The sequence below is a fragment of the Cnephaeus nilssonii genome (assembly GCF_951640355.1).
Source record: "Cnephaeus nilssonii genome assembly, chromosome: 2".
Classification (NCBI taxonomy): Eukaryota; Metazoa; Chordata; class Mammalia; order Chiroptera; family Vespertilionidae; genus Cnephaeus; species Cnephaeus nilssonii.
The window spans coordinates 23,569,762-23,594,663 of record NC_137073.1 but is presented as its reverse complement, the minus strand read 5'-3'; the positions used below and the strand labels follow the sequence as shown (position 1 = coordinate 23,594,663).

At 44.1% G+C, this 24,902-nt stretch overlaps 1 protein-coding gene across 1 annotated transcript in view; it reads left to right on the top strand.

Moving 5' to 3' along the window:
- Positions 1-24,344, top strand: part of CPPED1 (calcineurin like phosphoesterase domain containing 1) — a 115,967-nt gene extending 91,623 nt beyond the window's left edge. Inside the window, exon 4 of the mRNA XM_079796803.1 lies at positions 22,744-24,344. Coding sequence (XP_079652929.1) covers positions 22,744-22,973 — 230 coding nt within the window. The 3' untranslated portion in view covers positions 22,974-24,344. The remainder of the gene's footprint in view (positions 1-22,743) is intronic.
- Positions 24,345-24,902: the final 558 nt, after the last annotated feature.

The following is a 24,902-nucleotide window of genomic DNA, read 5'->3' as shown; positions in this document are numbered from 1 at the left end:
CCAGGAGGCTGCCAAGCTCTGGATATCACGTCAGACTTAACCTCAGAGACGGAACAACCTGTCCGGACCTCCAGCAGGCATCCTCCCACAGCTCCCTCTGTGGACCTGGGCCGCAGACCCTTTCCCGCCTGCGTGGCCATAGCAAGACACTTGCCACAGCTGCCACAGTCCTGGTTCTGGGACGGAGCAGGACCCTTCCCAGAACAAAATCAGGATTCTTTTAGCAAAGAGAAAGAAGGTGTGATACGGGGAGGCAACCTGCACTTCTCCCTCGGCAAGGAAGCAGGGACCCTCTGTTCACTCCTTATTTCAAAAACTGGATAAAAGCCTCACATCCCCGTGCGTGGCAGTGAGCTGTGCTGGGGTTCAGCATATGTCTCTGAGACTCGGCAGCTCCATGAGGATGTGTTACCAGACCCTTTCTAAAACCGAGGAAGTGGGGGTTCAGGGCGGTAAATAAAGGAGCTTGTCATGGGGCATTTAAGTAACAGAGAGGATTCAGTCAGTGCTCACACCCGCCAGGGGGCCTGACGCTGCTCACAGGAGGGTGACACCTAAGGAACGTGGTAACTCTTTTGCAACATGAGACAGTACTAGACATCTGCTCCTTAGATCATACAGTAAACCCTGGATTTGCGGACCTCGATTTAACGGACTTCACATTTAACAAGACAAAATTTCCCATCCGTATGTCATATGTGAAAATTAACACCCTGCTACTTTTAAAATGCTTTTAATTAAGATTTGCTTGTAATTAAATTAACAGGTTATTTTGTTGCTGTTGATATTAATTCACTGTTATTTTTAACAAATTTTAGCAAATAGGCCATATGTTGGAAAAACATTGTAGTAATTTTGCCAACATAAGTAAATATTACATATCAATAACTATAATCTACATATTTAAATCCAGGAGTCACTGCTCATAAACAGTGTTCGGCGAATGATTAGCATGTGACCTGTTGTTGCATGGCATGACTTTCTGCAGCAATTTTAACACCGGCTGGCCGATGTTCCCACGTGCTAAGCCACGCCCCAGCTGTGTTCATTTGTTTACTTGCAGTGACTGGTGAATGCTGGCATTTATTAGACCTATTCAGTATAAATTTAAAATTTCTGTAATACATATAGGAAATTTTCCTGTGAGATTAAACTTTTCATATATATTTAATTTTAATTACACAAACATGTCTACATAAGGAGAACAGGTAAACTAATTTGTCGATTTTTCAACATGCACATTTGGAAAACCTACTTTATTATATAACAGACTTTGCGCTTTAACGGACACCCCTTCGCCTGAATTAGTCCGTTGCATTGAGGTTTTATTGTATTGGCAAAGAGGAGAGATTGAGTTTGTCCTATGGACACCTACTAACAATGTAGCTTGTGAGTTGCCACAGTTTCATATATCCATTCACCCTTCCATGCATTTATCCAACAGACACTCTTAGGGCAGCGGCTCTATTCTGTTGATTCTGGAAATGGATATTCGGTCAACTAGATCTGGTCTCTGCCCTCACATACCAGTAGGAGGCAGCAAGGTGGGGACAAGAAATCACAAGACAAAAGTAGAGGAATGCTCAAGAATCTGGAGGAAGGAGAATCAGTTTGGCCCAGGTTGGCCGGGGATGTTTTCGCTGAGGAGAGGGGCAAGCAGGGTCTTGAAGGATGAATATGAGTTCATCATACAGATGTGGGAAGGAAGAGAGCATTCGAGAAACAGAGCAGAGCGTGGGCAGAGACCGGAGCCACAGAACAGCCAGTGTGTCCTGGAGCTGGCATGAACCAGTGACTAGAGTAGGGCTCGGGTATTGGATGACATGGAACAGGAGCCCAAGGTGATGGGAAGCATGGAAAAGCTGTGGGTAAGTGGCACAGTTGGGTTTTGTGTTTTAGAAAGACAATCTTGCTCAGTCTGTCCAGGATGAATTTTCTCTTCCCTCCCTCCCGGGTGTCGTGTAGGTCACAGTGTGACAGGCCCGGTTACAGCTGCATGTGACCGTGTGACCCCGTCCTGGACTTTAGCAAGCAGGGCTATGGGAAAGCTCTTCCTTCTGCTCGGAACGTGGACGCAGTGTCTGGAAGCCCTGCAGCCATCGTGCAGCCTTGAGGACAAAGCCACAAGCTGAGGGTGCAGAGCAGAGAAACAGAAGGAGCCTGGATCCTTAGTGAAATCTCACACAGCTGCATCCACCCTGGCTGCCCGCCTCCTTTCTTTCTATGGGATGGAGCAGCAATTGTAAATGAACACAAGTACACCCTTCACTGGGTGAAGCCACTGACAGCTGAATGTCCTGACACATCTGGGATAGAAAGGGCAGATTGGGGATAGAAAGGAGGAGACCAGGCTCAGAGAGGGCTATGAGCGGGTTCAGGCAGAACGGCAGCATGGCCCAGGAGCGGGGCGGGGCGGGGGGGAGGGGGGGGGAGTCCTGGCGACCGTGCCAGCAGGGGGCCCACAGGAGGAGAGGCAAGCATGGGGCAGAAGGAGTGAGTGAGTGATCATGCTTGCAGGGATGTCTGGAGGAGAGGCCCTGCACTGAACCTGGGCAGGGGAAGGATGGGACTCGTGGGCCGCTGGGGGCTGCATTATGAGAGGGAGGCTGTGGTCATCCAGTGAGCAGGGAGGCCACCTTGTAAGGGGCCGAGGAGAGGCCGGCCGATTTGGCGAACGCCCTCCTCTGTAAGGGACCTCTGCCTGCTTAGAGCCTTTCTCTCCCCAGTTACTAGAATGAAGCCGACTGCCGTTCCATGCCTGCAGCACTCTTTCCGGGACCTCCCTGCTCATCCCATCTAGACCCCCTTTCCCTAGTAAATTTCATCCTCAGCTCTGCAAAACTGCCTTCCGTGACTTGCTGCCACCCCTGTCCACCTCCCTTGAGTATTTTTGGACGGATTTCCAATTTGATCCATGAACATGCCATCAGTCAAAACAATCTTTTTAATGAGCCTCTTGTCCTGACAGCTGTGTTTAAGATAGGCCATGGGAAACGGGTAATGGAAATCTAGAAAATTGTCCATTCTGGATGGAAACCTTAATATGTGCCTCACGCTCCTTCTCCTAAAGAGGATATTATGAATAGCGAAAAAGATGTAATCTGTGCAAATGAAAAAAAGATCTCTTAGAGACTTAGAAAAGGATGAAAGGAAGGTATAATTACCGAGCGCCGCCTGAGCACGTCACGTGCAGCTTCCTGCTGTGTGACCTTGGGCACAGCTCAGTGACCCTAGGGGTGGCTGATGTTATTCCTGCCTCCGAATTGAGGAAACCATCTCAGAGAGGTTGATGGACATGCCACACTCACACAGCCTGGCAGGGGCAGACGGAGCTTCAAGCTCGTGTCACCTGGCCCCTACCTTAAGCTGCCACTGCTTTTCTGGCAGCCAAATATTGATCAAATAAAATACAGCCTTCCTCTGGCATACACACAGGTTTTGAGTTTCCAAGTCATCGGGAAGGGGGAGAATTAAATGTACAAGTTGAACACAGCCTCCCATGTAGAAAATAAGGGGAAAAGAGAGAAGGTTGTAGGGGCATAACTAATCCCGAGTCCCTGGTGAGAAGCCGGGCTGCATGGCGGTCACAGGCCCTCCAGGCCCCGGAGGGAGCTCCGACTCCAAAGTGGGGAAGGCTGGTGTCCTTTGTAATTCCCGGGGGTGGTGGGTGTGGTGGGAGAAGTGGAAACGGCGCTTGGCGAACAGAAACAGCCTATCCTGACAGCCTCTCCTGGCTGCCGTGGTGTCGGCGGGATGGCGCTGACCAGTGAGTCTCTCCCCACCGCTCTCCTGTGGGACTTGTGCTGCAGAACCACTTCCGTCCTGATGAAGCTGAGAGTGCGCAGCCCGATCCACCTCTCTGCCATCACGAATTGCAGTCTCAACCCTTCTCCCACCTTCTTATAGTTTCCGTGAACAAGAGCCTTGAAAGGGAAGAATATAATTTTTATTGATTATTATTTAGGTGAGGCAAGAAAAGTGTAATTTACATGGCTTTTGTTGTTGTTGTTGATCCTCACCAGAGGATATTTTACCATTGATTTTTAGAGAGAAATGAAGGGAGGGGGAGAGACAGACAGAAACATCCATGTGAGAGAGACACATTGGTTGGTTGCCTCCCACATGAGCCCCTACTAGGCCAGGGATCGAGCTGGCAACCAAGGTATGTGCCTTTGATTGGAACCGAACCGGGGACCCTCCAGTCCTTGGGCCAATGCTCTAACCACTTAGCAATCCGGATAGGGCCATAGATTATTTTTTTTTAAAGGAATGAAAGTGGAGGAATCATTTTTTAAAAAGAAAGGAAAGAAAGCTGGTTATAGAATATCATCTGGCCTTGGGTCAGGCCATTTCAACAACTGAGCCATTACTTCCTACCTAAGCAAAACATTTTGAAAAGGAAAGAAAAATACAGAGGAGGAGAGAGAATCTCAAGAGGTGGCTGTGACTTCTTCACACAAGCCAGATGTTTCACCTCCATGGACCAGGCACCTGAACAAAGGCTCGAGGTGACCAGATGTTGGTGTTGCACCCACAGGAGGAGAGGCATGAACCCAGGTTCCCAGCAGTGACGCAGCCCAGGGCCACCCGGTCCCGGGCAGTGAAGCCCTGTCAGCCTTCTGTGGCTGCTCACGGCCTTCAGAAGGCAGGGCTCAGCTCCCTTAGGGATAACACACCCTCCCCCAGGTCACGTCACACAGAGGCAGGGCTGCCTGACTCAGCTGCTCCATAACCCGAGTCCCTTCTCGTGCGGATGATCCTGCAGCTAACGGAACAGATGGCTCCTCCCCAAGACCTGGCCTCCCTCCCAGGAGCCGTCCCTGCCCCAGGCCCCACCAGGGCTTTCTCAGAAGCTGCAGCAACTCAGAGTGCCCCGTCCACCTGAGCAGTCTGAGGGCTGAAAATTTCCAAACCCACCTGACCTCCCAGTTTAAAATATAGAATGACCATCTGCCAGCCTAGATTTTACATATCGGAAATAGTTTTAGGATTGAACAGGGTAGCTCTGAGATAGAGCTGAATGTCCTGAGTGGAACAGTTAAATGATAAAGTGTTGGGAGAATAAAGGAAGTTGCAAATCCATAGATAACATATCTCATTTTTGTGAAATTATGTGTATTTCTATAGACTTATATCTAATATCTGTATTATTCATAGAGACATTTAAATTATCTGGGCAATACACACTGAACTCCTAAAATGGGAAGAGATTTCTCTCACCCTCCCTTCTTTGTTGAGTGCTCTGTGTTTTTACATTTGATTTTACTTTTTAACAAGCAGGCATTGCTTTTTTTCTTTTAACTTTTTATTCAGGAATGTTATTAAGTTTACAGAAAAGCTACAAGTAAAAAGAACACCTGTCTCTATGCCTCAGATTTATCTGGCATTTTACCCCCAGTTGCTTTATTTATTTATTTGTTTTGTGAGAGATGTTGCAATATATATTTTTTTCCTGATCTGAGGGTCAGTTGCATGCATCGTGTGTGTGTTTTCCTATTTTCCCTTTTTTTTACACATTAGGAAGGCCACTGTATATGTTTTTTGCACTTTATTCACATGATTTTGGGGGCATTCATTCCATATCAGTTCCTGGCCATCTTCCTCACTCTTCGCAGTGTCGCTGTGTGTACTGGTTAGTTCAGCTGCTCTCCTGCAGCTTGTGCTGCTTTTGAAGGCAGAAAAGCAGTAAAGAAAATGTAAAAGCCACTGAAAAGAGCAAGAGGAAGCGCTGATAGAAAGTCTGCTCTTTTTAAAGTGGGTGGGCAGTAGGCGGAGTCGGGCCAGGAGCCCTGGGCTGCCTCTGCCCACAAATAGGGTAACTGAGGCAGCGGAGGTCCAATGGACCTTAGGTCAGGGCCCTGGAAGCAGAGCCCAGGCAGGGGTTGGAGGGCCTCGGGGGGCCTCTAGGGAGCAGGGATGTAAGGCTGTAGGACACGGCAAGGAAGGAGCAAAACTAGGCAAAGATATGTGCTCAGCTGGGCTGGACTGCAGCCTCTCCCCAGAGCTCCAAAACACAGATCCTACCGCACAGGATCCCCCAGCCCCCACGTACAGTAATCGGTAGGAATGATGAAGAATTTAAAATAGTACATGTGATTAAGCTTGTTCATGGTTCCTGGCTCATAGATCTTCAACAAATGATAGCTTTTACTATTATGGTCATTATTCCCTTTTTTGCTTCCCCCCGCCATAACAGCTTTATTGACATGCCTTGCCAGTTCATACCATACAAGTCACAAAGTGTACAATTCAGCAGTTTTTAGAATATTTCCAGAGCTGTGCATCCATCACCACAATCAATTTGAGAACATTTTCATGACCCTATAAAGAAAGCCTGTCCCTTTAGCAGTCACTCTCCCATTTCCTCCCCAACCCCTTCCCTCTCGCTGCCCTAGAAATCTTTCTGTCTCCATAGATGTGCCTATTCTGGATATTTCATATAAATGGAATCATACAGTATATGGTCTGGGGGCTGACCTTTTGCTCCCTTGTGTCAGTCATTGGCTAGGCCCCTCCCCCCAAGCAAGGGGAGGTAACCACCTGAGTGAGGTGACCCTGGTTCAGGTCTCAGGAGAAGGGCAGCTGTGAGCCCTTAGCAGCCAACCCTCCCAGGAACTGGAGGATGGACACAGGCCTATAAAGGGGGCCGGTGGGACAATGACAGCGTCCACCAGAGTTCATTGTGAAAGGGCGTTGTTTAAGACTAAGGTGATGGGATTATGCAGCACAATAAAAGAGCGGGGAGGGTGGCGGTTACTCAGAATTTCTGTACACAGAGACATAGAGTATGTGTCCTGGGCAGTTCTCCTTTTAACCTCTGCAAGGCTCTCCCTTATACCATCATTAGGAACGAAATCTTAGTGACCAGACTCCCACATCCTGGTGGGAATTTAAACCGGTTCACTTGTTGGAGGATAATTTGACAGTCAGATCAAAAGTCTAAACGTTGGGAACATGAAAGACTAAAATTCTCCCCTGAAATCAGGAAAGAATGTCTGCTTTCATCACTCATGTTTAACAGAGTGTTGAAGTTCCAGCCATTGCAAAAAGCAAGAAAAAGCGTGGAGATGAAGAAAAAAGTAAAACTGTCTCTATTTGTAGATGATATGATTATTTACTTAGAAAATCCTAAGAATCTACAAAACAATTACTGTTACTATTAAACGAATTTAGCAAGTTCTCAGGATAGCTGGTTAATAAGCAAAAATTAATTATATTCTTATATACCAGCAGCAAACTGTTATCAAGTGAAATTGTAAAAATAATTCAATTTTCAGTGTCACCAAGCAACATACAATGCCTAGAAATAACAAAGGATATGTAAGACCTCTGCCCTATGAATGACAAAACATTGCTAAGCATAATTAAAAACCTAGGTAAATGGATATACCATATTCATGGAATGGAACATTACTGTTAATGTGGCATTTCCCCCAAGTTGATCTAGAGATTCAACGTAATACCAATTAAAACTTCTTTTGGGTAGAAATCTGCAAGCTGATCCTAAGGTTTCTGTGGAAATGCAAGTTGACACATGAAAGGAAAAGAAGAACAAAGTTGAAAGACCTACCCTACCTGGTTTTAAGACTAACTATAAACCCACAGTGATCAAGACAGTATGGCATTTAGTATTAAAGATAAGCAAATAGATCAGTGGAAGAAAAGTGAGTCCCAAGCATATATGGCCAATCACTTTGCATTAGAAGTGCTAGGAAAATTCTGAGAGCAACCTCAGTGTCCCTCACCAGTTGAGTGGATAAACAAATGATGGGATATCCATATAATGGAATGTTGCTCAGCAATAGAAAGAATTAACTCTTCATGGATGGACAGATCTTCAGAACTATGCTGAATGAAAGAAAGAAGCCAGACCAAACAAAAAGTGTGCATACTAAGTATGATTTCATTTACATAAAATCCAAATTAATCTGTAGGGACACAAAGCAAGTCCATGGAGGCCTGGGTCAGGGAGGCATGATGGATGTGTCCATGATCTTGATCCTGGTGATGGCTCCAGGTGTGTAGATAGGTTAAAACCGGTCAAATAGGTGCCATTTATGGCTCTTCAATTATACTAAGTTGTACCAAGAGACCAGAAGTGTGCTTTGACCCAACAGTTCAAGTTTCTTATAAAATTTGGAGATGACTGACCCTGGAGCCAGCCTTCTTTGTTTATGTGGCATTGTCACATTTTTTTGTTCTGCGAACGTGCCTTGTAGTTGCGATACGATCATAATCTGGCATTGCTATTAAAGAAATATTCAGTGCTTTAGTTAATATAGCTATTGCTCTCAGGTGGCTACTATGGGCCGCACACAGTACAGCTGTTTCTCACAACTGCAGCTTTACAAGGTGGCTGTTAAACTCCCCATTTTACAGATGATGAAACTAAGGCCATTCAGTGAAAAAGTGCCAAGGCTGGGATTGGATTTCTACACCTTCCCCATTCAAAGTGTGGTAACCACCAGCTATACGTGGCTGATCCAAGTTGAGGTGGCTGTACGTATAAAATACACACTGGATTTTTAAGATTTGGTATGAAAATAAGAATGGAAAATTAGTAATAGTTTATATATTGATTACAAATTAAAATGATAATATTTTAGATATATTAGGTTAAATAAAACACATAAATTAATTTCAAATGTTCCTTTTTACTTCTTTTAATGTAGCCACTAGAAAATTCAAAATTACCTGTGAGGCTCACATGCTACTTCTGCACCGTGTGCCATAGAGCTCTTTCCACTTCCTCCTCTCTCTGTAAAGGCAACTAGCAGGTTAAGTCAACAGCACCTATTGTGTTGATTGAATGTAAACTGCATGCTGGGTATACTTACAGTTTTGTTTACCGGTACATGTAAACCCATTAGCTATTTAATTTCAAGCAAAAATTGTCAGCAAGCAGTTCTTTGAAACATCTCAGGTCTGAATGACATGTCTAGAAGGAAGGATGTGGGTTCTCTCGGTTTAATGTGGATATTGAAGTCCCTATCTGACCATCACATCAGATGTCTTATGTATAGAATAGCTGTGTTCATTAAAGCACTGTTCTCGGTTGGGCAAATACACTTGTCTCCCCTGGTCAGAATGGCAGTTTTATTAACTCGTTTTTAAAACTAAACGACGGATGACTGTTTTCTTTGTTGTTGTTTTCTTTATTTTTGAGAAGCACAGTAGCTTCTAATTTTTGAAGAATCAAGAAATCGTGACTGAATTTTGATCTCCCAAATATATTTCTTTTTAGATACTGTGCTCTCCCCCAGTCACTGTGGCTGCTTCCATGCCACACAGGAAGTCAGAGTTGCATAATTACAGCAGAGATTCCCCGGCCCTAAAATACTTACTGTCTGGCCCTTTCGAGAAGGTTTGCGGATCCCAGGTCAGTTAAGTTACAAGTGATTCTCCAAGAAGTTCCATGGAAATGTCTTTAAGATCCTGTTCACGTTAGCAGGAGTGGGGATGGGGGTCTGAACCAGCGAGAGGCTGCAAATGGAGCTGTGATGACCATGAGGGGAAAGGAGGACACGACCTGAGGTTGGAACGTGGGTCCATTTCCGTGTCAGCCGGTCTAGCCTCACCCTCTGGGCTTGCCTCCCCTGCCCTCCACCTGAGCCAGAATCTAACCCTGGCACTGCCACCCACTGTCCCTGGAAAATACATGTAAGACTTTCTCCCCTGCCACATGCCTGGTGAGGATTCAAAAGGCTGGAGAGGAAAAACTGCTTGTTGGTGGCCGGTCAGCAGGAGCCCTTGGAGCCCTCGTTGTTGTTACTTAGCTCCTGCTGCTTCCCAAACACACCTGCCTGCCTTTCTTTACTCATGTGTCCCATTGGTGACGTGCTTGGATTTTGCCTCCACTTGGCAGGTGTGTGGGTTGAGAGCGCTGACTGTGGGTTCAGGTCCCAGCCTGCCACCTCCAGGCTGAGGTAGGTGAACTGCTGTCTCTACATCCGTTTCTGATCTGCAAAACAGGGATAATAACCATTTCTTCTTCGTAGGGGATTGTGGGGATCGACTTAAAAACATGTACTAGTAAAGTGCTGTGAACAATGTCCAACAGATAGTGAGTTCTACATAACTATTACTCTTTATTACTTGTTATTGTCACCGTAATCATGATTCTACTTCCAAGTCCCAGGTCTGACAAAAGCAAAAAAAAAAAACAGAATAAGTTAGGGATGTGCTTAGGTCAAAGCCACCCCTCCAGGAAGCCTTCTTACTGGGCCTGAGTGCCATGACCCTTGGCACTTTTTAACTCTAGGGCAGGGGTGGGGAACATCAGGCCCGCGGGCCGTATAAGGCCCTTGAAATCATTTGGTTTGGCTCTGCCAAGGCTTTAGGGGTGAGTTAATTAAATGTTTGACCAATTATAGCAGGCTAATTTTTAAGTTAACAATTTTGTATGGCCCGCAAATGATGTTCAAATATCCATATGGCCCTTGGCAGAAAAAGGGTTCACCCTGAGCTAGAGGGTAGACAGAGCAACTGCTTAGTCAGCCTGATCCAGGCACACGTCCTAGTTGTGTGACCCCAGACAGGTTACTTACTTCTGGCGCTCTCCCTCCCAGGAGCGTGGCCGAGCCTCTCCCTCCCCCTCCCCATTCCCACAGGAGTCACCTTTACCTTCCTCACTCCTGAGCTCTAAGGGTCCTTCTTGAACCTCTATAGCTTGTTTCCTAAGCCCATTTCTTCTACGAATTAAAAAAAAGAAAAGTTACTTCTCTGTGCCTCATTCCCTCACTTGTAAAGGGTGTGTATAATGTCATCCTCAGGGGGGTCCTCCTGAGGCTTAACTGAGAGGATGCGTATTTCAGGCGCTCAGAGGGGTGTTCGGTAAAGAAAGCACTGCTAAACCGTGCTGTTGTCACTTTCCGCATTTCCTTACATTGCTGCCCAGCCACAGGCAGGCACTAAGCCCTCCACTTCTAGGAAAGGTCGATCTGGGTGCCCCACTACACTCCAGCAAGAGGGAGCTTCGTGCAAATGATTGTTCCCCGAAATTGGCTGAAGAAGCAGCATCCCGCCTCCCTCAGAGAACGTGACCGGCCTTTTCCTCCCCACATTCCCTGGCAGTCCTGGACCCGGGCCCCGTGGCATTAGGGGAGATACACGCGGTGGAACTCAGAGTGATATACTGGAATGTAGAATTCCCAAATTAGCAGCTCAGAGCTGGGACTTCATAGTGAAAAACCTCTGGCTGAATGAGCCTTGACCCTCATTTCGTAGGAGCAGCTGCGCCTGGCAGCCCTGCCGAGGAAACACCTGTCCTCCCTTTGCCTGGCCACCAGGCTGTGGCCGCGGCCTCCTGGTTGCCTGCTGAGGAAGTTCCTTCCCTGCAGAAAGGGTTATTCCACCTGCTTCTGTGTGGCCACACCCTGCCTTTCTCTTTCACTTTACTTTCCTTGCTTTTTTTTGAGTCACTTTTTATTCCTTACCACTGAGACAATGAATTCGGGTGACTAATGATTTATGACAGAGCTTTCACGGTGATGGAAAGGTACATGGGATTTTCACAAATGCATACCCAGGCAGGATGAAGGTAGAAGCTATCCAGGCCTAAGTCACACAAAGGCAATAAGAAGCCAGCTTTTAATATCAAAATTGTCCTGAGGTAGATCCCGATTTCCTGATTGATTCAAGGCAGATTCCAATATCTATATATATAAAAGGCTAAGCAACCATCGCATCCATAACAACCGAACGGACGACTGAACAGACTGTGTGGGGTGACCAGGCCAGCAGGGAGGTTAGCGAGGGGTGACCAAATGACTGAGCAATAGGCTGCGTGGGGTGACCAAGCCAGCAGGGGCTTAGTGAGGGGCAACCAAACGACTGAGCAGCAGGCTGCATGCGGCTACCAGGCCCGCAGGAGGGGCACTTGGGGGTGACCAGGTTGGCGGAGGAGGGGGGGCAGTTGGGGGCGACCACACCAGCAGGGGGTGCAGTAAGGAGTGACCAGGCCAGCAGGGGTGGGACATTTGGGGGTGACCAGGCCAGCAGGGAGGGCAGTTAGGTGGATTCAGGCAGGCAGGCAGGTGAGCAGTTAGGAGCCAGTGGTCCCAGATTGTGAGAGGGATGTCCAACTGCTGGTTTAAGCCCGATCCTAAATCAGCAGTCGGATATCCCCCAAGGGGTCCCAGATTAGAGAAGGTGCAGGCTGGGCTGAGGGGAATCCCCTTCCCCGCCCCCCGCACGAATTTCATGCACTGCGCCTCTAGTTAGAATATTAAATTATACAGAGATTGCATCCTAATCCTCTGGTTGATTTGAAATGAATTTGAATCAAGACAGCTTAAAAATAGCTTTTATAGCATCTTTATGACTTGATACCGTGGAGAAATAAACATGGAGCTAATGCCACAGAAGTGGTCCTCAGTTGATTCAGAGGCTGCCTTTGCCAGGAATTCATCTAGTGGTCATCTGAGAAGGTGCTTGCCATCTCCGTGCCGCAGTTCATAATTCACAAACAGCCTATACGTAACACTCAATTAAGGACCCACAGAGGCATGTTGGCCAGATGACTGATGGACAGCCGAATGGAAATTCTGCACAACTCTGGAAAACACGGCTAAAATCAATCCCCCGTGAGGGAAACCATGACTTATTAATACATTTTCTGCCTCCACTGAGTCGTGAATCATTGCTTTCCTATCAAAAGCTAATAGAAAGCCAAGATTGGTAAAACTTCTTACAAGTCCCTGTGGCCTGTCGGTGTAAAAGGGGCAGGACCGGAACTCAGACAAGAGCCTGCATGTCGCAGAGCCAGCACGTTGTAGCTCCAGCACGTGGAGTCTGTCCCACTCCAGCGGTGAGCAGCTGGCCAGGGGTGGGGGGAGGTGGGGGGGTAGTGGGGGTGGGGGATGAGCACCTATTGTTACACCCAAACTCTCCTCCAAACCTGCCACCCATGAGACAGGTGTTGTCATTATTCATCTTACAAATGAGGAAATCGGGGCTCACAAGTTTCAGGAAGCTGCCAGAGGTTCCAAAGAACAGAACGGTCTGCAAGGCCCGGTGGGAGCTTGGAATCCTGCCTGACCTTCCCTCTGTTCACTTATTACATGACCGTTGCGTCGGTCCTTGTTCACCCTCATCTGGACTCCCAATGTCCAGTCCCTGGTATTGGGCGTGGGGGTGGGAGAAGGGTCTGGACACAGTGGCTCTGCTCACTGACACCTCTTTCAGCTTCTTTTCTAGTCCCCTTTAGGCATCTTTGCTCCTGTAAGAATCCTCATGTTTTCTGTGGCTTGGGACCTTAACAATAAATGGTGAGCCCTGGGGGCCTGGAGAGGGAAGAGGATGGGGCCGGACACTGCAGAGGAGCCCAGCTCTGAAAGTTCCCCGCCCCCCAAACAATCCCCATTAATGATCCTGTCTCTGCAAATGCCGATTGATATGGCGTGAAATTTGAACGTAAATGAGTTTTTACAGCTAATTACAGCTAATGCGAGCAACTTTCAAAATTGCCAAACATGCCTTCCAGAATAGTACAGTTTGCAACTATGAATTAGGCATAAAGAGCCAAATTTCATAAACATAATTTAGCATACAACAGAATTGTACTGCTGAGTGCTTTCCCACCGGCCATTAGGAGCTCCTCAGGCGGCACTAATAGCACATGCCCATTTGGTCTCCGCTGGCCGCAGGCTTGGAAAGCCTGGAAGGCAGCGAGGAGGCAGTCACTGCCTCAGCCGCTCAGCCGGAGGGGTCAGGAGCCGCTCACGTCTCCATTTGCAACGAGGACCCATTGGGCACACAGCTCGGGCTCGGAGTGGTGGCCCCTCCAGCGCTTCTGTCGTCTTTCCCTGGTCCATCTGCCACGCCACCTCTAAGCTGCTCATCTCACCTTGGTGTTTTGTTCGTGATCACCAGATCAGTTCCTGACCAGGCGGACATTACAGTAGTAAAAATGTAGAAAGTGCTGCCCCTCCCCGACCCCACCCACCCACCCTCATCTGAAATCACCACTATGAGGAGTTTCGTGTATTTCTCTCCCAGTCAGTTGTGGCAATAAACACATTCCCTCTTACACATATGCCATCTTTATTTTTTTACAAAAACAGGATCATAAAACACATCTTCCTGTTCATACTGAATATTTGGTGCCTTTCAATGTCAGTATATGTTAGTCTGCCTCTTTTTTTAACATACGTACTATAACTTCTCCATTCTCCCATCCATGAGCATTACAAACAGTGCCTCAATGGACACTGTACTGTAATTTCTGCCCACAGACGCCACACACCTACATCTGAGGAGTCTTCTCTGGGTATTTCTGAAGGATACATTTCTACAAAAATGGTGCTGTTGGGTCAAGGGCACAAAGTGAGAAGAGAGCATCTCATTACCCTCTGAAATGTGGTGTATCTGTTTGCATCTAGTAATAGTAAATGGAAATAGCGGTGTCTCCCCACCCTCGGCTGCGGGGAATCCTGGGTCACCTTCCTTCCCACCCCTAGTTGTGGACCTCACCTGGCAGACAGCCACACCTGCCCAGGTGGGTCTCGGTTCCTGCCACATGCTTGCAGCTATGGTGTGAGCGCTGTCAAAAGTCTCCCAGAATCCTACTAACCAGCCGCAGCTGCTGTAAACATCTTGAACATATTTCCTTTATGCTTTTCTGAATCATTGTCATATGCAGAACTGCTTCATCTCCACAAAGGTCCCTCCTGCTACCCTCCTGCAGCCACCCCCACCCCAATCCTTTCATCTCTGTTCCTACCTCAACAACCATATCCATAGTTTTGTCATGTCAAGAATGTGATGCAAATGGAATCACACAGCATGAAATCTTTTTGGCTTTCTTTCATCAGCATGCTTCCTTGATGCCATTCAAGTTGTTGTATCAGTGGTTCCTTCCTTTTGTATCGCTGAGTAGTATTCCCTGGTGTGGATGTGGTAGTTCAACCATCCACCCGTTAGAGGACATGCAGGTTGTTTTCTGGCTGGTACACATAAAGCTGCTGTGAATATCCAGGGACAGATTTTTGAGTGGACAGAAGTTTCCGTGTCTCTGGACACGTATCCGAGAGTTCCGTCGCTGGGTCATATGGTGGTTGCATGTTCAGAGTTCTAAGAAACTGCGAGGCGGTTTTCCAGAGTGGCTGCCGACTGTAGGCGTGTCCAGTTCCTCTGCACCAGAGCCAGCGTTTGTGTTAGTAACATTTTAAAATACTTTGTTTGGTTGGTTCCCCCCCCCCCCCCCCCCCCGCTTTGCTGATTAAAAGCGACATATTCCATTTCTGTCCTTTTGGAAATTATACATGTGTGTTTTTTAATAAAGTTTAAATTTTGGAACAATTTTAGACTTACAATAAAAATTCCCAATACAATACAGAGAATTCCCATATACCCCATACCCACTTTCCATACTGTTAATATCTTATGCAAATAGATATTACATAGAGTCCATAGTCAGATTCCCTTACTTTTTCCTTAATGCCCTCCTGCTCAGGATCCCATCTGGCATACCGCGCATAGCCTTGTCTCCTCGTGGCTGTGGCTGTTTCTCCAGCTTGCCCTGTGTTTAGTGACCTTGACAGCTTTGAGAAGCACTGGTCAGCATGTATCGAATTTGTCTGATGTTTTCTTCATGCTGGGGTCATGGATTTGGTGAAAACCACACAGGTAAAGTGCCATTTTCGTCACAATCACATCAGGGTCACATCTGTCAACATGACTTACCATCACTGCTGATGTTTGTTCAGTTTCTCCACTGGAACTTACTCTCAGAAGGTGGCCACTACGCACAGTCCTCACACACCTGAGGGCGGGGGAATATGCCCCACCCCCTTGAGGGCAGAACATCTGTAAATTCGTAGCTACTCTTCAGTAGGGGAGATCTGCATCTGTCTCCCAGGTGTATTTGTTTACTTAATCATTTACATTAGTTGGACTCATGGATATTTTTATACTTTGAGTTATAATTTAATACTAGTTTTGTTTTCATAAATTGTTATGTTTGCCCACCGTGTCCATTAGACGTGCCTCCAGCATTGTGAGGTTTTGAGCACTTGCTTATTTCCCCGGCTCTGCAAGATACCCCAGGCTCAGCTAGTAAATTTCCTGCCCAGCCCTCCAGTCAGCCATTTCTCCATGGATCCATCATCTGTCTTGTTGGAGAATGGTGTGAGAAACCCAGACCTGGATACTAGGCGTGCTCATTGCTAATATGTGGCCTTGCTTCTCAGGCACTCCCAGCTGACAGAGCAAAGAAATGTGTGTCTGGATGCTAACCTGTGTGTTTACACATCTGTAAATATTTCTGTATGTAACCATTTGCTTCGATATTAAGCTAAACATGAGTTCATTCTGATGTGTCAAACTCTAATCTGTTACCACATGGATCATTCTAGCCTCCTCCTCCCTTTCCCCTACCTTTTTTTTTCTGCACTTTTTTATTGAGCTATATAATTCACAAACCATAAAATTCACCCCTTTAAAGTATAAAATGCACTGGTTTTAATATGTTCACAAGGCTGTGCAGCCATCCACTGTCTAATTGCAGACATCTTACCATTCCATAAGGAACCGCTGTGCCCGTGAGCAGTCAGTCACCTTCCCTTTCTCTCCCCAGGCCCTGACAAGCAATAATCTTCCTTTCTCTGTGGATTTGCCTGTTCTGGACATTTTATAGAAATGGAGTCATACAGTATGTAGCCTTTTGTATCTAATTCCTTTTGCTCAGCATAATGTTTCTGAGATCAATCCCTGTTGTAGTATGTGTCAGTATTTTGTTCCTTCCTATGACTGAATAATCCACTATATGGATGTACCACATTTTGTTTATCCATTCATCAGTTAATGGACATTTAGCTTGTTTACACTTTTAGGCTATTGTGAATAATGCTGTTATGAACATTCATGTACAATTTTTGGCAATAATGGGCATTTTCATTCCTCTTGACTTATATACCTAGGAGTAAATTGCTGGGTCATGTGGTAACTGTATGTTTAACATTTTGAGGAACTGCCAAAGTGTTTTTCCAAAACTGCTGCATCATTTTATATTCCCACCAGCACTGTATGAGGGTTCCAGTTTCTCCAAATCCCTGCGAACACTTGTTATTTTCCATCTTTTTTATTTTAGTCATTTTAGTGGTTGTGAAGTGATATCTAGTGGTTTTGATTTGCATTTCCCTGATGGTTGATGATGCTAAACATCTTTTTATGTACTTATTGGTCATTTGTATACCTTCTTTGGAGAACTGTTTGTTCAAATTATTTTCCCATCTAGCAATTTGGTTATTTTGTTGTGTGTGGGTGGGTGTGTGTGAAAATGTTTACCTTCATTATGCTAAGCTAAATAAGCCAGTCAGAGAAAGATAAGTATCACATGATCTCACTCACATGTGGAATCTAATGAACAAAATAAACTGTTGAACAAAATAGATCCAGAGACATAACAGCATGGAACAGACTGTAGAACCTCAGAGGGAAGGCGGTGGGTGGTAAGAGATCAAACAAAGAACTTGTATGCATGTATGCATAACCCATGGACACAGACAATAGGGTGGTGAAGGCAGGGGGATGGCTAGAAGGGGTCAATGGGGGGAAAAGGGGACATGTGTAATACTTTCAACAATAAAGATTAAAAAAGTAATTTAAAAATGTTTTTTTCTTCAGCCCCAATGACAAAAAAAAAAAAATGATTTGGGGGTGGAAGGGATAGGACAACTATTAAATGTAGTGAAGAAATTTCATAGGCCTAAAGAAGCTATTAAAAGGAAGAATGAATTAGATTTACACTGAATGGCCAGATTATTATGCTGTCTGAACGCATAATAATCTGCCCACTCAGTGTGTGTGTGTGTGTGTGTGTGTGTGTGTATGTGTGTATGTGTGTGTGTGTGTATGTGTGTGTGTGTGTGTGTGTGTGTGTGTGTGTATATATATATATATATATATATATATATATATATGTATATATTAGAGGCCCGGTGCATGAATTCGTGCATGGGTGGGGTCCGGCCAGCCTGGCCAGGGGGAGGGGACATGGGCGGTTGGCTGGCCTGCCTGCTGGTCAAACTCCTGGTCAAGGTGACAGTTTGCATATTAGCCTTTTATTATATAGGCTATACACTGAGTGGCCAGATTATTATGCATTCAGAGATCATAATAATCTGGCCACTCAGTGTATATCGTGAATAGAATCCTACTTATAAAAACACAAATCAGCTTGAATTTCTGAATAATCAATAAGATTCAAAGTGACAATTTTCTATTGCAATCTCATTCTTAATGTTCTCCCAGAATCCTTAATCCTGAGAAAAGTGGAGCAAAATATGTCCAGAGGTTTCATAAACTTTTTTCCAACATTATCCCACCAGCCATCAAAGGTAATAAAAGATTTAGCCACAGCAGATGCGAGCTCCATGTCAATTCTCTCCATTCTCTTTTGCTCTCCATTTTCGTTGACCTAACAAAAGCTTCTGACATCACACTTAAAGCACCTCAAGATAAACCAGAGTAAGAAATCCCATTTACTTCCCTACTCAGTTCAAAGCTATGTTTTATTTTTAAAGTAGTTGCATATTTTGTTATGCACTGTAATAGATTGTGATGAACTGAAGGTTGTAAAGAGCTAATAAATGTATGGACCTCTTAATGTGCAAAACCAAATAATTCCTAAAAGAGTTGTAATCTTTTATAAATAATCTTTAAGTTTCCTGTAAATGCAAAAAAAAATTTGAACAAATTATTAAAGCCTATACTTAAAACAAAACACATAGAAGGTGGGAAGGGTGTCATCTTGAGACCTATCTTAACTGGTTTCTGGATACTTTGTGGCGAGATTTAATCCCCCTCTAGAAGCCTATGCTTTCTCTGTCCCATAAATGGTGGCCACAAGCCTTTCTGGTTATTTTTTATTGTTGAATTGGAAGAGTTCTTCTTTATTTTCTGGATATTAGACCCTTCCATGGGTTATCTTTTCATTTTCTTGATAATGTTCCTTTCCAATTGTTAAAATTTTGTATGAAAGCAAATTCATTATATTTACATGAAATGCAACTTTTCTGTATTCCCATTCCTTCATGTGGTGTTTGTCTTTCTCTCTGTTTGACCTATTTCACTTAGCATAATACTCTCTAGGTCCATCCATGTTATCTCAAATGATAAATTTCATTCTTTTTATATATCTGAATAATATTTCATTGCATATACATCCACATCTTCTTTCATCTATTGATGAACATCTAGGTTGCTTTCATATCTTGGCAATTACTTGTAATACTATAATAAATGTAGGGATGCATATATCTTTTTGAATAGGTGTTTTTGTTTCTTTGGCTAAATGCCCAGAAGTGGAATTGATGGATCATACAGCAGCTCTATTTTTAATTTTTTGAGGAACCTCTATACTGTTTTCTACAGTGGTTGCACCAGTTTATAATCCCACACACAACAGTGTATGAGGGTTCCCTCTCCACATCATGCTAACACTTATTTGTTGATTAATTGATGATAGCCATTCTGACAGGTGTGAGATGATACCTTGTGGTTTTAGTTTGCATTTCCCTGATGATTAGTGATGCTGAGCATCTTTTCATTTGTTGGCCATCTGTGTGTCCTCTTGGGAGAAATGTCTATTGAGGTACACTTTCCATTTTTTATTTGGATTGGATTTTTTTTTTTTTTAGTGTTAAGTTATATGAGTTCCTTATATATTTTGGGTATTAACCCCTTATCTGATGTGTCATTGACAAATATGTTCTTCCATTCAGGAGGTTGTTTTTTCGTTTTGTTGATGGTTTCCTTCACTGTGCAACAACATTTTAGTGTGCTGAAGTCCCCTTTGTTTATTTCATCTTTTGTTTTCTTTGCTTGATGGGACATATCCAAAAAAAAAAAAATGTTGCTATGAGTTATGTCAGAGAGTTTACTGCCTGTGTTTTCTTCTAGGAGTTTTAGCGTTTCAGGTCTTACATTTAAGTCCTTCACTTATTTTCTTTTTATTTTTTATATGGTATAAGAAGGTGATCTAGTTTCTTTTTCTTTTTTTTTCTTTTTTTTTTGCATGTATTTGTCTAGTTTTCCCAAAGTTGCTTAATGAAGAGACTGTCTTTACCCCATTGAATATCACCTCTGTTGTCATAGATTAATTGTCCATATAAGCAAGGATTTATTTCTAGGCTCTCTTTCCTAGTCCATTGATCTATATATTTGTTTTTATGCCAGTACCATGCTGTTCTGATTACTGTAGTGATATAGTATAGTTTGATATCAAGGAGCATCATACCTCTCACTTGGTTCTTTCTCAAAATTTCTTTGGCTATTCAGGGTCTGTTATGGTGTCATATAAATTTTAGGATTAGTTATTCTAATTCTTAGAAGAATACCACTTGCATTTTAATAGGGATTATATTGAATCTGTATATTGCTTTAGGTAGTAAAGACATTTTAACAATATTAATCCTTTCATTCCACAAGTGGGTATAGCCTTCCATTTATTTATGTCTTCTTAGTGAAGGTTTGGAAGTGGTAAACTTTTAGTCTTTATGTGTCCAAACATGTATTTATTTTGCCCTTAAACTTGAATGATGGTTTAGCTAGGTATAAAATTTGAGGTGTGTAGTTATTTGCCCTCAACATTTTGAAGATATAACTCCTTGATTCTGTTATTGCTCAGATGCCCCTATCTAATTGCCATTCCTTTGTAATATTTTACCATGTTATCTTAAGCTTGTTTCTCTTTCATGCTCTACAATTTTACTGTGATATGAAAAACTCCCAGCTATTATTTCTTCAAATTAGTCTTACTACTATTTACTCGTTTCTCCTGTTCAGTTTCTTTTGAGAACCCATTGATACCTCTTAATCGATCTTTCAGGTTCTTTGAACTGCTTGTTCATATCACTTGTGTCTGGGTCTCCATGTCGTCTTCAGTTCAGTTCCTCAATTCTACCTTTTAATTCACTAATACCACATGAGATCTTTGATTAGTGCCAAGTCTAGAATCTATGCCACTTGCTGAGAGTCGCTTTTGTTTTAAATTTTAATGGCAATGTCTTTTATGTCCACCATTTCTAAATTTTTATTAACTATTCTCATTCAATTTATGCCTATTTTGCTTCATAACAAGTATGGATATTAGTCCTTTACTTAAATTAGCCCACTTACTTAAAATATTTTCCAGGCAGTTTTATATCATTGATTTAATCTGGAATGAATTTGTGTTTCTAATTGAAGAGTTTGTAGACCATCTTACTTAGCACGAGATTTCTTCATGGGTGGTGGAATTTTTAAATTTCAGGTTCAGTTTGAGTAAGAGATTTTTTGGTTTTGTTTTTCTCCTACTTTCCCTCTTGACTAACTTCTCCCTCTCTATGGTTTCGTTTACTTCCACCCCAGCCACCATCCAGGGCCAGGCCTTATAATATAGTGATTTCTTGGGAAAATGTGTTTCAGTTCCTAGACTTGAGCCTGTGTCTTCCTTCCTCCCTAGACCATAGGCTGCTATAAGCCCTAGCCCAGTGGTGTGCTAGAGAAAGCTCCTACCAGCTCACAAAAATCAATGATTAAATTTTAAGGAATCGTGTGAGCTGGTTGTTAAACAGCCATTGTTTAAATTATACGAACTTATAATTAAGTAAATTATATTAAACAGTAAAGGTAATAAATACTTAAAACTTAGCATTTTCTACTTGTCTTGCCATACATTACTAATATCCATGCTCTCAAGGTTGCAGCCTTTGTGTTCGTGTAGTGGAAACACTATAGCATAGTGCTCCAGGCATCTCTTCCTGCTCCGGTTCAATAACATCATGTTGGTCATTTGAAAATGGCCATGATAAGAGTGTTCAAACCATGGAGATTAGGAAACATTACAAATCAGGTGTATGTGAATGTGTGCAAAATACTTGTTTAACATACCAGCACAGCATTGCTCTGGCCCTGGGCATCGGGCCACAGGCAACAGCAGTTTTCTTCAGTCTCCTCCTGTAAACAGGCACTCCCGCCACCTCTATTTCAAACGGGGGTCAGGCTTCATTTCTTCCTCTCACAGAAAGTGCTTTCAGTCTCCATATCTTACCATAAGAGCTTAACTCCCAGAAGCAAAGTAACCCCACTCATTGCTCTGCCTTCCTATTTTGTTTCTGGTCCATAGCATTATTCATTTGGATGTTAAGGTTGCCTCTGTCCTTTGGTTTTCTTTTTTATGTGTTATCCATCATTGCTTTAAGTTTGAGGTGGGAAGATGTACATTAAATATTGAACGTGCTGTTCTATCTTGACTAGAACTCCATCGACATTATTTTTCATAGACATATAACTTGGATCGTATGGCTCTCATAATGCCCTCAAAAGATTTCCTTCAGCCTTCGTCATCTCTCCCCATCATTCACCTTCTGTTCCTTGTCTGTTTTTCCCTAATACTTTCCTGGACCGGTTATTAGGACAAATATGATAACATCTATAATAATAAAAGCATAATATGCTAATTAGACCAGACGGCCAGACGACCTTTCGGACGAAGGCGGGGCTGCGAGGGCCAAGGCAAGCCACCGCGGCTGTGAGGGCCAAGCCCTGTGCACGAATTTCATGCATCAGGCCTCTAGTTGTATGTATGAGCTATCCTTGAAGATTCTGGATGTCACATATGCTGCCTCTTAATTATTATACACTGAATAATAGTATGTGTGTAATATAATAATATATTACTGTCCAAACAAGAAAACGTGGAGCCCTCCGTTACCTAAATGGAAATCCTTGGCCCCCTAATGTTTTTTCCCTTCCCTGCAGGTGTCAAAGCTGTGTTCACGGGCCACTACCACAGGAATGCCGGGGGTACCTACCAGAACCTTGATGTTGTGGTGTCATCTGCCATCGGGTGCCAGCTGGGCAACGATACCCATGGGGTCCGAGTCGTGGTGGTCACCGCCGAGAAGATCGTTCATCGGTACTACAGTTTGGACGAGCTGAGTGAGAAAGGAATAGAAGGTGACCTGATGGACTTAATGAAGGAAAAATGATTGCCGTTATGATCCAGTCACTTCCACTTCCACTGCCTTTTAATTTTGCCAGAAACAGCAGCTGCATACAATCACTTCTGAATGAAGAAGTATCCAGGCAGATTTGTGGATTTATGTCCTTTGCATAAATCAGAGAGCTGGGTCCTATTCTGAATTACATTTGAAGTAGAACTGCCTTCCCTTTAAGAATGAGAAGGGGCTGGATGAGGGTTGGAGCCTGGGAATAAGAGAATAAATGATGCTGGGATATCTCTGCGTGAGTGTTTGAATAAACTTTCCTAATGATATGTTTCTCAACTATCTCACATTCTCTGTTTTTGAATCAAATTGTTTTCTCGCAGCGTATGGTGAGTGTCTACCTATGGACCTCAATCCCAACTGGTATTCACGTGTAATCTTGGGTAATTCCTCGAACAAACTGCATCTGATCAGTTAAATTGCAGTCATGGCTCCAGTGCTTGGCAACAGGAAGGTCATCTCCTTTCCCTTCTAACAAAGCAGACAACTCTCCTCCTACAGAGCTGTGTAGGCACACTCACTTTAACACGGAGCTGTCCGATGCCGAGGCCTATGCTGGTGATGCAGTTGGTACAAATCAGAGCTGAGTTTGCCTTCTTGGTGACTAGAAAAGTCATCCTTGCACATTAATTAGCCATCTATAAAAGTCTCATCCGAGAGGCCAGAACCAGAGCCCTAAAGTCGCTGGCGCACGTTCTGAGTTTATCCCGTTCACACTGGATACTGCAGGAACTCCACAGGTTGCTGTCCTATGCCGTCAGAATGACTCTCCATTTCTGAGACTCTTCACCGTGTTGACTTTGACAGGAAAAGTGGGAATTGAGTCGAGTTTTCGGATCAAAGCAGAAATTTCGGTGGGGCAAACACTGCTTTCAGCCACTTGAATGGAATTGGCGCCGACTTTGATTCACTGCCCCAGTGCGGTGGAGCGAGGATGGTGAAATCGGCATTGTTTCCATGCAGTCTGCTTTGCTGCGTCTTCTCCGCAACTCCTGACACTGTGTTATTTCATCCGCGTGGTCTGCCTCTGCAGATGTCCTGATGGGCAGGGAACGCGGGTGCGCCAGTCCTGCCAGGAACACCTCACAGCGTCACGCTGCAGCACTCCCTCATCCTGAAATGCCTCCAACAACCGGCTGCTTACAAATGAACTGCAAAACCCATTAACACTGTCTCGTTAAAAAGTTTTAGTCAACGTAGCAAAACCAAGAGAAAGTAAATAGAAAGATAATTGGATATGTAAATTCAGAAGGAACAAAAGACAAGAAGTTAATTATACCATAGATCGGTGACACACTATAGCTCATGGTTATGTGGCACAGGAAAATTAAAAATGTTCAAAATTGGAATGCCCTTGTTTGGGGATTTTGCTGCCTTCTTGCTTTGTATTCATTTTTTTTTTTTTTTTTTTACAACAGGTGTGGAGATGAGTTCAGGAAGAGGAAACTCAGTAAGTGGCGTAACTAACAGCCACATGTGTGGGGCGTGGGAGGCAGTAACACAGAGGATTAGCTACCAGGATCGTGTGCCCGGACCATAAATGCAGGCGTGGGCTTCTGGAAGGGGAGAGGTTAAGCACAGTGGGCTGACCAGCCGTCTCTGTGGTGTCACGGGTGCAAACGCTTGACTGTGGCACCGGAGTTTTGGTGGAGGATACGGAGATAATTAAAAGCAACAGAAATTAAATTTACTAAACCTTCTTCCCAAAAACCTAATAAGTAAAAGAACTGATTCAAAACACAGCAAGAATATGCTAACAATAGGGAATCCTGTGAAACTCTCACCATTTTTAAAGTAACCAAACAGCAATATTCTCATGGTGAGAGGTTCAGGAAGAAGTTAGGAAGTGATTTTGTAAATAAACATGTATCATTCTGATAATAGATAAGTATCAATGCATTCACTTATGAT